The sequence below is a fragment of the Pipistrellus hanaki genome (genome assembly GCF_964339955.1).
Source record: "Pipistrellus hanaki genome assembly, chromosome: 18".
Taxonomy (NCBI): domain Eukaryota; kingdom Metazoa; phylum Chordata; class Mammalia; order Chiroptera; family Vespertilionidae; genus Pipistrellus; species Pipistrellus hanaki.
The window spans coordinates 26,032,043-26,046,308 of NC_140520.1; the positions used below are offsets into that span (position 1 = coordinate 26,032,043).

At 39.9% G+C, this 14,266-nt stretch overlaps 1 protein-coding gene across 2 annotated transcripts in view; it reads right to left on the minus strand.

Annotated features, from left to right (window-relative positions):
* Nucleotides 1-11,576: 11,576 nt before the first annotated feature.
* RPS6KC1 (ribosomal protein S6 kinase C1) overlaps nt 11,577-14,266 on the minus strand; it is a 117,031-nt gene continuing 114,341 nt past the window's right edge. For both annotated transcript variants that reach the window (XM_084865528.1, XM_084865529.1), the window contains one exon: nt 11,577-11,813. In XM_084865528.1, coding sequence (XP_084721654.1) covers nt 11,703-11,813 — 111 coding nt within the window. In that variant the 3' untranslated portion in view covers nt 11,577-11,702. The remainder of the gene's footprint in view (nt 11,814-14,266) is intronic.

Here is a 14,266-nt window from a genome sequence, read left to right on the forward strand (position 1 = left end):
AAATTGGCCCACTGAGCTTCAGTGCTCCGGTTGGCTATTTGGGGCTCTCCTGTGCTCAGATTCAGTCAGAAGCCACACTGTTGCTTCTTTTCGTCTTCCTGTCTCATGCAAGTCCTGTGGTCGTTGGTATTTTGTCCCCTACTGCTTGGATTTTGGGATTCGTGTCATCTTGTCACCTCGTTGTGTTGTAATGCTGTTTATGGATTTTTGTTTTTATTTTACCGTCTAGGTGGGTGGCATGCTACCGCCATCACCACCTTCCCAGAATCAGCATCTTTTTCTTTATCTTTTAAAATATATTTTTATTGATTTCAGAGAGGGAGAGATAGAAACATCAACGATGGGGGAAGGGGACAATGGTAAGATATGTACACCTATAATACCTTAATTAAAAAATGAGGGGGAAAAAAGAAACATCAACGATGAGAGAGAATCACTGATTGGTTGTCTCCTGCACGTCCCCTACTGGGGATCGAGCCCACAACCTGGGCATGTGCCCTTGACCAGAATCAAACCAGGGACCTTCAGCCCCCCAGGCCAACACCCTATCCACTGAACCAAACTGGCCAGGGGAAGGATCAGCTTCTTTTTAATTCAAGCTGGTTTTCCTCTGTACTTTGTCTTGGTTCCGTCCTTCAGATGACACAGGAAAAACCTGGGCTCGGCTTGTCGCGAGTCCCTGTACGGTTCATATATTTGTGTGTCTGTGTGTGGTGGGGAGAGGTGTGTGGGAAAGGGATCAGAGGTGAGGTTGCTAAGTGGGGGACAGAGTTGCAAAGAGTGAGACACAGTCCCTGCCTGGGGGAGCTTATGACCTAAGAAGCCAACACGTGTCGCTCAGGGAGGCAGGCCCGCCCCACCCAGTCGCCAGTCCCAGGTCTTACTGGCCTGCCGTGCCGCCTGGGCGAGTCAACTTCTTGGAGCATCAGTCCCTCCACAGGCAGAGCGCAGAGCACATCCTCTGCCCTGTCCATCCGCATCGGTTGTGGAGAGGAAAGGAGATAATGGGAAGCACACGCCATCTGTGGGCCATGACCTGTGTGCATCATGGGGGCAGGAACCCCGAGTTCTTCATCTGTCTCTGCCCCCTCGATGCCTCGCACACACTCAGCACATATTCTTTATTGGCACCTTCAAAAAAAAGCACCAACAGCCCTATTATGTGATAATTAATTTTAAAAGCTCCTCGGCGTCATCAGTGATGACAAGAGTCAATGTGCCCATGTGTGGGGGCTGGAGAGGAGAGCCGCAGAGACACCCTTCACATCGAAGGAGTGGCCTTCACTCCGAGTGTCAGCCATCAGAAGACACGCAAGGGCTGAGTTTTTAAAATGCATTTTCTATTATTCAGCCTTCAGCGGAAATGTCACCTTTCTGAAGCAAGCTGTTATCATGCGCTCCCCGTGCCAACTGGGCGCCTCTGAGGAGCAGGATTTTATCTCAGCGTTTTTTTAAGTGATTTGTGTTTTTCTTTCAAGGAGCTCCATGCCTTAAGGCGCCTGAAACACTAACAGTACAAGAAGGGGAGGTTACGGCAGGGGCAGACTCCAGCGACGGGAAACAGGGATCTTTGCAAAACGGGCCCCGGATCAGCATCAAAGTCGGAGCCTGCAGCCACACTGTCCAGCAATCCGTGTCCTCTCCGTGCCGCTCATTGTGTTCTGGGGAGAGGGGGTTGGGGCTCCTTGGTTGAAACCATATTCTCAAAGAAACTCTGTTCTGTGACAGGGCCCCATTAGCAGGCTCAGCCACATGACAGGCCTAGGAGCAGCCAGCACAACTGCCGGCGACGCTTGCCAATAAGCCAGATGCTGCCACATATTGGCATCTGGGTCCTGGAATAGCAACCATGTTCTCAGTCTGGCTAGGGATTCTGACCCTCACTAGGAAAGGAGACAAAGGAAGGAGAGAGAGAGACGGAGCAAGGGGAGGGAGGGCAGCCTGCGGAAGAGTCTCCTGGTAATTTCACGACCATGGATTTAGAGCTCCCGCAACAAAAGGCTGGTTGGAAAGCTGCTCCCAGCGCCGCAATGGGCGGGAGAGGTGGAGATGGGGAGCACTGGAGACCAGCGAGCTGTTCTGGCACCTGGGCAGTGGGGGTGGTTGATTCAAAAGGAGACAGCTGCAGCAGGCAGCGCTTGCTCCCCCTCCGCTCCCTTAAGCCCTGAGAGCCCCCGGAGGAGATGAGCTACTGGATAGAGCTGAAATCTGTGGCAGAGGGACAGAGTGTGGGCACAAGGGGAGGTGTGCCTACATTTACAGCACCAGGAAGGCCAACTAAATGGTGAGAGGGAGACCCCGACCAGCAGTCTCACGGAAATCCTTAGTTGAGACAGGTGTGACCAGGTGTGACAGGGCTCAGGCAAAAGGCAGCCCTGGGCCTGGAAGTGCCTTTGGATGCTAAGGCCATACCTGCCTGCGTGAGGCTTCGTGTCCTGCTGGAGGCATATTAGGTGGGATACGGCCCAGGTGGGGTGAGTTGAACTGAAGGCATTAAGGGCTGGAAGTCAAGGAGAGGATGAAAAGCAAGCAGCAGTTCTTCTTTCTCAAAATATCAAGTTCACCCACCATCCCCTCGCCCACGGCATGCTTGACAAGAGTAGCTCAGGGCCTTACACTTGAAAGACAGGTTATAGGAGTAAGAGAATGAGAGACTGCATAGTCAAGAGTCCTGGCCTCTGCAGTCGGACCACTGAGGGAACAGCCTCAACGGTCATTTACCGGCATGCAAACTGGCTTCTCTCTGTTCAGCAGACACTGTATTCCCTAGCCAAACCACGCGGGTGTGCCTCTGGTCATCATCAGTGTGGATGTTAATGGGAGCCTCTGCCCACCATTAGAAAAAATTGTGCAAAGCATGCCCCTATTGGTGGTGGTTCAAGCACTAATGTCATAAAAAAAAAAGAAGAAGAAGAAGGAAGCACATGACTATTGAGGGTGAGTCAAGGCATAGCAAGAGCACAGAGAGAGGAAGCAACTGCACTGAAATCCCACCCACTGAAAATGTAAAAGTATCCACACGGTTTGCAGATGCTTACAGAGAGGGTGTGTGTGTGTGTGTATATATATATATATATATATATATGAATGAAATAGATTTTGAATATATATAATATATATTAATATATATACATATTAATATGTATTAATGTGTATATATATTAATATATATACATATATATTCAAAATCTATTTCATTCATAATCTCATCTAATAATCTTATGACCTTATAAACAAAGTGGAAAATAAAAAGACAATGGGTCACCCATACTCCCCTCACCACCACCTCCAACACACACATTTAAACTTCAGGGAATATCTAGTACATTTCACTTTGCTTCCCTGAAGCTTGATGCCCATTTTCAAAAGGCAAAACCAAGGCTACCCAGACACACACACACACACACACACACACACACACACCCAGTCCCTCGGTTACAGAGAGAACACAGAGCAGCTCCGCTGCACTTCAGAATCCAAGGAGAACATTCTGGTATTTTTCCCAAACTTAGGTAATTAGAGTCTTTAAGTTCAGATTTTGAACAATGCAGGGACTAAATACTAAATTTCCATTGTAGCTCTGCTTGAGGAGAAAAACGCAACAATATACACGTAATCAAGATAGTTATAATTGTAACTTGATGTTTATTCTGCCTATGGGTTATTTGACTTCAGAGAACTATGACAGAAGTGGCCATCTCTTGGGGAAGAGAACCACGCCCCCCATGTTCTCCTCCTTTTGCCCCTCCTCTGATTTCCCTCTTTATCCAACTGGCTATTCCCCTTGCCCTTCCCCTTCCTCCTTGTCCTCATTATCTATCTTCTCCCGTCACTTGTTCCCACTGACACGAGGATTCCTTGGGATGGCCTCCTGGAATATATGCTAAGTCTTCAAACTCAAAACACCACAGGGAAGGATGCTCATGTTCATACAAGGCAGAGGTGATAAGATGACATTAAACTAAGCCCGTGGTTCTCAAACTTGATTGCACATCAGAGTCACCTAGAAGAGCTAGAAAAACATTGTTGTGCAGGCCCCAGAGTTCTGATTCATAGACTCAGGACAGGGTTCAAGAATATGCATTTCCAACAAGTTCTCAAGTGATGCTAACCGTAATGGTCTGGGGAATCACTTTTTTCCCCCCCTATTTCCCTGACACCTTATTAATTGGGAACAATTTCAAACTTAAAGTTGCAAGAAGAATAAAAACCACTTTATTTTCTGACCCAGATGGGACCACTTTTTGAGAACCACTAAGCTAAGCAAAGTATGTCAGAGGTCTGGTAAGAAGAGAACAATCACCTGGCAGGACGCAATGCCTTCTGAGAGTGAGAGCGGAACACTCCAATTCGAAAGCAAACCAACTAAAAAAAGCAAGAGGTGGGAAGAAGTGTCATGAGTTGGGAGCCAGGAGTTTTAAGTTAAGCTCTGAATAGTAAGTATCATTATCAGTCAATGGGGGAGTGTATAAGCTCTCCGGTGCTTCCTTTGGGGGGGATTTGACAAAAACAACAAATCCATCATCTCCTGGTATAAAATGGCTTCAAGAAAAGGGGAAAGCAATTATTTGATAGGGAAACTATTCTGTACACTTGAGAGACCTGGACAGGAGGATGACTCTATGCTTACCTTAACTCAGGGCTTTATCTCTTGCCTGAATTTCTGTAATAATTCCTAACTGATCTTTCTGCCTCTATTGCTTTCTTTCCAAGTTATTCTCCATTCTAACCCTAAAATTATCTTTTTTTAACAGCAGGATGCAATACTGTCAGCTCTCTAAGAGCCTTCACGAGTTCCCCACAACCTAGAGATATTGCAGTATGGCATTTAATCTGGCCCCAATTTATCTTTCAAATCCCTGTACCTCTGAACTGGCCGAAACAGAATTCACTCAGCTTTACCTTTGCCCACCTCCATGCCTTTGTACACAACTGGGTTTTTGTTCCCCTGGATACTTTCCTTCTCCCCAAACAAAATCTTGGGGCAGGGGCGGGGGAGGGGGGGGGGCGGCCTTGTGTTTAAAAATATGAATCTAACTTCAAGGTTTTGCCCCAATACAGGAAGCCTTCCTGCAGCTCCTCAGATCTCTCCTTTGTGTGCTCACCATACCCTATTTGTTCCTTGTAACACAACAGTCTGCCCTACTTATTATTTATGCTTTCTTTCCCCTGGGTTTTCTAAGGTCCTTGGAGGCAGGCACCATGTCTTTTGTTCAGTGACCGGAGAAGCACATAGGTGGGAGGGGAGTAGATAAATGGAAGATGAAGAGAGGAAGAAGAAGAAATGAGAAAACAGTAGGAGAGCGTGGTGAGGGGGAAAGTTCAGTTTTAAAGTTTTCTTGGTCATTCAGAAACTTTTGGCTGAAAACAGATCCTCCAAATATCTAACATTTTCTTTCCAGAACAATCCCAAAGCACTGAATAGCTGTACAACATTTCTTTTGTTTTGCCAACACTACGCCTCCCTTTCTTCTTACTTTCTACCTGTGTTGCTACTGAGTCAAATCAGGGCATATCACCTTGTGGTCATTATTTTGCCACTGAAACTGGCTTAGATCCCTTTCAATCTCTCAAATCTCCTTTTATATTGATGGGGGGGGGGGGGTTTGGTCAAACTCTTACCTTGTGGGTTAGCTTTAGGAGGAATTTGATTAACATTCCTCGAAGAGTTACCTTTCTGATATAAATTCTTAAGATCTACAAAAGAATGCCTGCAATTCTAAGTATAACCAAAACCTGGTTCCTTCATCATTCTTCCTTACCACATTCAGTAAGAGATATTTCTGCCCAAAGAATCAGCATCTCTTTACAGACACTCATGGCCTCTTCCTTTGCCAATAGCTGTCTTCACCAAGGGGGTGGAGATAGAACTGACTCTTGATAAGCTTGTCACTTAATCTTTTCAAAAAAGACAGCATCTTATTTCCTAGGATAGTAGAAATAGTTTCAATTTCTGCCTAACTCTTCCTGGAAGAAGAACAAAGATTTGTACCACAGAAAAGTTAAGAAACATATTTCACTCATATGTGGGTTATAAAACTGAAATAAACAAATGAACAAGACAAACAAACAAAATGGGAGAGGGGTATAGTAAAGGATAAAAGAGGTCAAATATATGGTGACAAAATGTTTGACTTTGGATAGTGAACACACAATGCAATATACAAATGATATATTATAGAATTGTACACTTGAAACCTATATCATTTTATTAACCAAATAGTGGCCCAGTGCACAAATTTGTGCACACTGAAAGGAATTTAATTAGAAGAAATATTTTAATATTACTATTCATCCTTTCTCTATAATAGAAGTGTCAACCAAATTCACCATCAAAAATGACGCATGCATGTGACTGGTGCCAGCAAGAGATTTATTTGTATCGCACATGTGTGAGTCAACTTAGCCTTTTATATATATATAAAATAAATTTGCTTAATTAGACCTGCTTTCTGATTTAGCTAACCTTTTTCCTGCCCAATGAAACACCCCAACTTCTCTTTCAGGTAATTGTCAGCAACACAGAAATAAATATCAACACGAAGATTATTATTGTAGATCATGCAGGGAGAACAAAGGGTAAAATATTTAACTGTAGCACTTATTTGACTATATTCTGTGCAACGAGAAATCCTGAAGTCATTTTCAAGGTCCACCATTCCTTACTTCTTTTTTCAGTCGGGTTGTTTCTAAACTTTATAAATCTCCGTTTTCCAACTAATGAAAAGAAAATAGGATTCTACTGAGTCTCCTGTCTACCTACTCCAGGACTTCTGTGAGGATCAATTGAGATGAGGCATGGGAAAACCTTCATAAATATTTGGTTAAAGTGTAAAATATCTGCACCTGGCTATAAAGCAAGTCATGTCCCTAGGCTGAAGAAACTCCAAGGAGGCTGATTGCTAGGGAGAGGAAGCGGGTGTTGCTATGTGACATCCTTACCTGGTGGCCACAGCAACCATTTCCAGGCTGGATTGGGCTATGGGCCGCATTTTGTGCCATGGCAGCGTCAGATGTGATTTGGTGGGCTATCGCTCTGGGGTGGTGGCAGGGGGGAAACTGAGTGTTGCTTTGTGGGCACCAGCTCCGTGGTGCCATTTCTCTGTAAATGGCCAGTGCACGTCACAGCAGCTCCTGCGTTGAGCATCTGCTCCCTGGTAGTCAGTGTGCATCATAGCAACCAGTCAGGAGTGCAGAGGGACACTTAGCATATTAATCTTTTATATATATAGTTAGATGTCACTCCAATAAATGTGATAATTTTTTTTTTAAACCTAGATCAACAAAGAAGGCTCTCTATTGCACCAGATACCTGGGCCAACACACCTGACAAGTGCATTACCCTGGACCACCGCACTCAACTTTTGTGACAACACCTCTACACATTTTCTCTGCCTTGATTTTCTACTGAAATGAGACCCCTGAATCAAGGAAAGAAGTCAGGTGATAGGAACAAAAATGCACAGCTATACTAACTATGCATCACCACTATCATAAATCTTCCCCAAAGGGAAGCTTATGCTCTGGTTTCCTGTTTGCTGTCCTTGAGAGAGTAAGCGATGCCAAGTCACAGAAACCTATAGTACTTTGCTTCCCATTTCCCTACAGCTATTCTATTTACAACTTTATTTTGAAATAGCTGACTTTACAGCTTTTGCCATTTAGTAACCCTTCAACATAAGGACCTAATATGAAATCCTTAAAATGAACTGAGTAGTCATCAAATACTCAAAAGTCCAAATTACCTAGACTGGTAGAGGTTAATGTTCTGCATTAAATACAAACCGAAAGTATCAATTTTGTACTCTGATTATGCCTGCCAAAGAACTGAGACAAATAAACACATAAAATATGATAGATGAGGGCAATAGGGTAGGAATACCATCACAGTTATTGAGAAAGGTCTAAGAAGTGGGCAAAGGTAGGTATGTTCTAACCTCCTTTCACCTTTACATACTTCTATCTGGACCTTCAACTCTCCTTTTCCAGTGTAGAGTTGACTTAGAAATAACCTTTTAATATTTCATTCTATTTATAATTTTTATAGCCACATAACCACTAAGGGCTGTGCTACTGAGTGGGTATATGGCAGCAGCCCAAGTATCTGGGATAACTAGAAAAATAATTATAAGAACACAGTTAAGTATCAATTTTAGATTTTCATTAACCTTGTCTTTCTACAATGTTGGTTTATCAAATTAGTTCACTCTGAAAAATAGAAAATTAATCATATGTTTATGGAGCTTGGAATTCACCTTCCTTCTCATTCTATAAGTAAGGAACAGGTCTGAAATACTGTTATTTGATTAAGGTTAAAGTATAGTTAGTCAGGCAGATAGGATCAGGACATTCTAAGACTTTCCATTATATTCCACAATCCTCAAAAGACAGCCTGAAATACCAGAGCACTTAGATACGCCAGAGGTTAAATCAACTACTTGTAAGAAGTAAAATGACCCACCTTAAGCCTTGGCCTTTGCTATAAAATAATTCCTAGGTGAGTCCAACAAAGATGTTATAAGGGGCCCCTTGAGAGGCAAAGAGCCTTTCAACACTATAGTCAGATTTCTTTGTTTGGATTCATAAATTATGGGCAAGAGATTTCAACTAGGGCATATTATGTGTGGGGTCCTAAAATAGTATTACTGGTCATAGCATTAATATTATTTATAAATTTTATACTCTTCAGTATCAGCATTATTTCAAATAAAAATTCAAACTTGGTTCACAATCTGAAATAAAATAGGGTAGGAAAAGCTGGTATTGTAGCTGTTTAAAAATTTTAAAAGGCAGGTTTAAATAGATTACCAAGAGTTCAATTATTATAACAAGTTGAAAAAATCTGTCTCAAAAAGTTTTAACGCTTGTCATAGTTAAAACAAATTGCTAAAATGATGGCATTCTTTTTTAATCTTAAAGAACTTAACTTACCCATCTGTGATAGATTTTCCTATCATATCTTAAGATAGGTGACAATACACCATATTATTGGCAACCTTTTAGAAAAAGCTCTCTTATAAAAAGCATAGTAAAATAATAGTAAATAACATTGATAATTTAAAATTATAAAATATAAAATCAAATAAGAGCATGGGCTCAAACTGATGTTTGTACCTCAATGTTCATAAGGACATTGTTCACAATAGTCACACACACACAAAAAAAACACCGAAATATCCACTGCCAGGTAAATGGCTAAACAAAATGTGGTTTATAGATACAATGAATATTATTCTGTCTTAAAAAGGAATGAAATTTTGATATACACTCTTTCATGGATGAACCCTGAAAATATTACACTCAGAAAAACAAATATTGTAAGATTCTGCTTATATGAGAGACCTAGAAAAGTCCAATTCATAGAGGCAGAAAGTAGAATGATGGTTACCAAGGGCTGGGAGAGGGGGAATGGGAAGCTATTGTTTAATGGGTATGAAAGTTTCAGTTTGGGATGATTAAAAGTTCTGAGATGCATAGTGGTGATGGTTGAATAAATATCTGAATGTGCTTAATGCCACTAAATTGTAGACTTAAAAGTGGTTAATCATATGTATATCTTACATCAATAAAAAAATATATCTAATGAGCAAGTTCTTTTATGATCTTGGCCCATAAGACACATGTTCAAAAAAAAATACAACAACAAAAAAGCAGTATCAACCCCAGAGCCTTAGAAATATTAATATTTCTAATATACACCATCAAACAAAAAGACTTTGGTTCATCAACCCAAAGCCATTTATCCTGTGTATTCATTACTAAGATAATTAATGTTCACCATTAAATCAGACTATGAATACTACATTTACATTAAGCACAGTTTCCAATCAACCAGAGAGAAAGACAGAAATGGAAGCAGTGGAATTGTGTCAACATATTGACACAGCAACCATCTGTTGACATTACTGTCCTCTGAATCCAAGGGACCAAAATCATGTGGTAGGGCAGGGAGCTTCACCTTAGTTGTGAAGCCCTTCTTTCATGTCATAGGGCACTTCTGGAAGGAAGCCCTGTAATGGCCAGCTCTAAGTACTTGCAGGTTTCCTACTCATCCTCCCAGGAAGTCATTCTTGTGTCTCACCTGCATGAGTTCCTGTTATGAGGCCAGGGGACTGGTGAGTTGAAATCCAGTTCCAGGGACTGATGTCATCTTGATTGAGCTATGATCCTGGTGACCTGTTCCCCATCCTGGTGTTGTTGCAGCCCTTCAGCGGGGGTTCAGGTTATAAGGGGACCGAAAAGGAAAAAGGGGGAGTAGGATAAGAGAAGAAGGAAAAATGCTTGCACATTTCCTTTGTTTCACTAAAGCATTTTCTGCTTCCATTTAATTTGATGGGAGGACCTGGCCAATGGCAGATGGCAGATGCTCTTGGAATGGGGGTGAGCTCTCACACATATCTCAAAATACAAAGGATTAAAACATACAGAAAGCTTTCATTATTTCTGGTAACTGCTAACTTGGAAATAGTGATTTATTCTCTTTTCTTTCAATAAAGTTAAAAAAAACATGCATTAATACTTTTAAAACATTTATAAGTTGTAAACAATGTATAACCACAGGACCTATCTTGGCAACATAAAGAAAAAATACAAATGTTTGGATATGTTCAAATATTCAGATTCTTTCTACACAATGTCAAGTAAATTAGGAGGTCAAATCTGGAAATCCTGTCACTATAAGTAATAAAATAAGATTGCCATTCAATTCCATTTAGATGAGATCCTTTGGTTCTTAGTATACCAAGTCAAAAACTAAAATGAAGTCAAGCATAAGACATAAAAATTGCTAATTTTCAATATGATTGGGAGAGAAGCCTTTCTTTAAAACAATAAATTTAAGCAATGAAATTAAAGACAGATTTAAATTTTTACCACATTTATTTCACATCATGATTTCTTAGTCCCTATTAAGTTGATACAATGTGGGGACATAAATACTCCCTCTTCCCTTTTTTGTTGCATATGTGTTAGTAGGGGTAGGAAGAACATAATATTAGAGAATAGGCCAGGGAAGTGGAAAGATAGTCAAAGAGAAGAGAGTGTTTATATGAATCCTTCCATAAGCAGTACCAACCAACCAAGTACAAAGTTGACCCCATGAAGTGTTTTCTTTCCATGTGGACTTCTGAAAGCATGAAAAATTTGGGATCATATTCAACATATATTAATTATATAGCATGGTGATGCAAGTTTCTATCAGACATGATGAGTATATTCTTTTTTTCTCTCAGTTTTTAACCTCCACAGATGACATTATTCACGAAGCACTTTTTATATATTATTCAACACATTAATTTGGTCAGATAAACCAATCTTGGTTAGCAGAAAGCGTGGTTAGCTGCCATGTAAAGGTCCTCCTGTCAAGTAGCACTTGATTGTACACTTGGAGTTTCATAACAGAGGAAGTTCTTGATGGGCATTCCTTTCAGTTGGGTCTATGATTCATCTGCAACACTAAGTGTCAATACAAAAAGGTCACACCTTCGTTAAAGATTTGTACAAAACCACCTCTTGCAAATGTACTGGTATCTTGTCCAGCTTGTAAGGAATTGTTCTCTGCTAGCCTTTTTATTCTCCGTTTCCTCGAAAGGGCTTTATCCCAATGCTTTGGTGCTTCCAAAGTGGCGGAGGCTGTGCTGCCTCTGTGCTGGGGATGCCTGCCCAGAGAAGATTAAAATGCATGCAGATAACCTGCATTAGGTTCATCTCGTCAGTTCTGCCCAATCCACAGGAGTAAAAAATGGGTGCGATTTGATATCTTCAACGCCAGCAACTCCAGCACCAAGACGCTCCACAGGATTGAACTGCAAGAGCTGAGAAAGAGGATTAGTGACTAACAGGAATCCAATGAGGAAAACAAAATATATGAAAGGAAAGTACTTGTAAATTCAACCCCAGCAGCAAATGAATAGCCAATTGACTATTTTTTCTTGAAAGGGAGAGGTGTCTAACATCACTCTAGTGGTGGCTTTTCAACTGATTTGAAACATGACCTTGGAGTGGATCACCTTGTTTCTCTCATCCTCATATAGTTATACTTGTGAATTTACAATTCCAAAAGTACAGTGAGACATTATTTTGATATTGCACCAAATTCCGAGAGGTCCAGTTACTCCTTTCTTGACTTGAAAGTTTGAGCAACACAGTAAGTCTTTCAACCCCTAGTGGATTATATGTGTACTACTTCTAAACTTTACCTGAAGTCTGAATTGGCCAATTCGTATTCCAAAATTATTTTCCTTGGAATAGCTGACCCACATAGAATAATTCACTCCAATGAGTAAAACATATTTTGACTTATCCAATATTAGAATTTATGTATAAGTTAATAAAATTATATGATCAGAATTGTTGAGTGTGGGAAAAACAAGTAGTCATATACAATTATTGTAGACCATAGGCATGCTGAAAGAATGTGTTTTGAAACATTCACACATCCTCAAATTTTTGTCTCAACAGCTTTAAGGAATAATTTATATAGCATAGAATTCACCTATTGTAAGTAGTATACAATTCAATGATTCTCAGTAAAGTTAAGAGTTGCGTAACTGTTACTACTATTCAGTTTTAGAACACTTGGATCACCCTAAAAAGTTTCCTCATGCTGTTTACAGTTAATCCTCACTTCTATCCCCCGCCCTAGGCAACCACTGATCTGTTTTCTATCTGTAAACTCGGCCTTTGTGGATACTTCATGTAAATGGAATCATAAAATACATTGTCTTTTATAGCTGCTTTCTTTCACTTTGCATTATATTTTTTTAGAGTCATCCATGTTGTAGCAGGTATCAATAACCCATTCCCTTTATTTCTGAATATTCCACTGTTGGCTGTAACATGTTTTGTTAATCTAGTCATCATGTTAATGAACATGTGACTTTCCAGGTTGAGGTCAATGAATACAATTGCTGTTAACATTTGTGTATATGTCTCCTTGTGGACTTTCATTTATCTTATGGGCATTCCTAGATGTGCAATCATAGAGTCACGTGGTAAGTTCATGTTTAGCTTTTACTGCCAAACTTTTCTAAAGTAATTATACCATTTTATATTCCCACCAGTTTCTCTACATCCTTACTAATACTTCCTAGCATCTATCATTTTATTATAGCCCTTCTAGTGGATATTAGTGGTATCTTATTATGGGTTAATTTGTATTCCCTAATGACTAGTGATGGCATTTTTCATGTTCTTATTAGCATTTCATATAGCTTCCTTGGTAAATCTTTGTCCATTTTTATAACTGAGTTGTCTGCTTGTTGAGATTTTAAGAGTTCTTTATAAATTCTGAATACAAATCCACTAACAGCTATATGGTTTGCAAATATTTTCTCCCAGTCTGTGGCTTGTCTTTTCCTTTTCTTACTAATGTCTTCAAGTATAAAAGTTTTTTATTTTAATGAAGTCCACCTTGTCAATTTTCCTTTTTGTTATCATGTTTAATAACTTTACCTAATCCAAAGTTATAAAGGTTTTCCAGTTTTCTTCTACAATTTTTATAATTTGTGCTTCCAAAGGTCTATGAGCTATTTTGAGTTAATTTTTACATATGATATGAAGGGTCTTAGTTCATTTTGGTTTTACATGTGAATATTTTATTTTCCCAGCATTGTTTGTTGAAAAGACCTTTTCACTATCAAATTATCTTGGCATCTTTAGTGAAAATCAATTGACAATCATGTATGGGGTTATTTCTGAACTCTCAATTTCATTCCATTGATTTATATGCCTGTCTTTGCTCTAATAAGTAATTACTGTGGTTTTATACTGACGAGATCAGGTAATATGAGTCCTCCAACTCCGTTCTCTTTAAAATTATTTTGCAGCTTTGCGCGGTGGCAGTATCATACCCAATGAGGTTTATCCAAGGTGCCATTATTACTAACTGAAAACTTAAATAAATAAATAAATAAGATTATTTTGGACAGTCTAGGTCCCTTGCCTTTTCATGTACATTTTGGAGTCAGCTAAAGGTTTCCTAATTTTGCTGATCTTTTCAATGAACCAACTTGTAAATACCTTGATTTTTCTCTTATTTTTCTCTTTTCTATCTCATTGATTTCTGCTTCCTTTCTTCTGCTTGCTTTTTTATAGTTTCTGCTTCTTAAGGTACAAGGTAAGATTTTTACTTGAGATCTTCTTTTCTGACATAGGTGTTTAAAGTCATAAAGTTTCCTCAAAAACTAATTCAGTGCATCCTATAAATTTTTATATATTGTACATTTGTATTTGCTTTTAGTTCATTAAGAACATTTTCCAGCTTCTC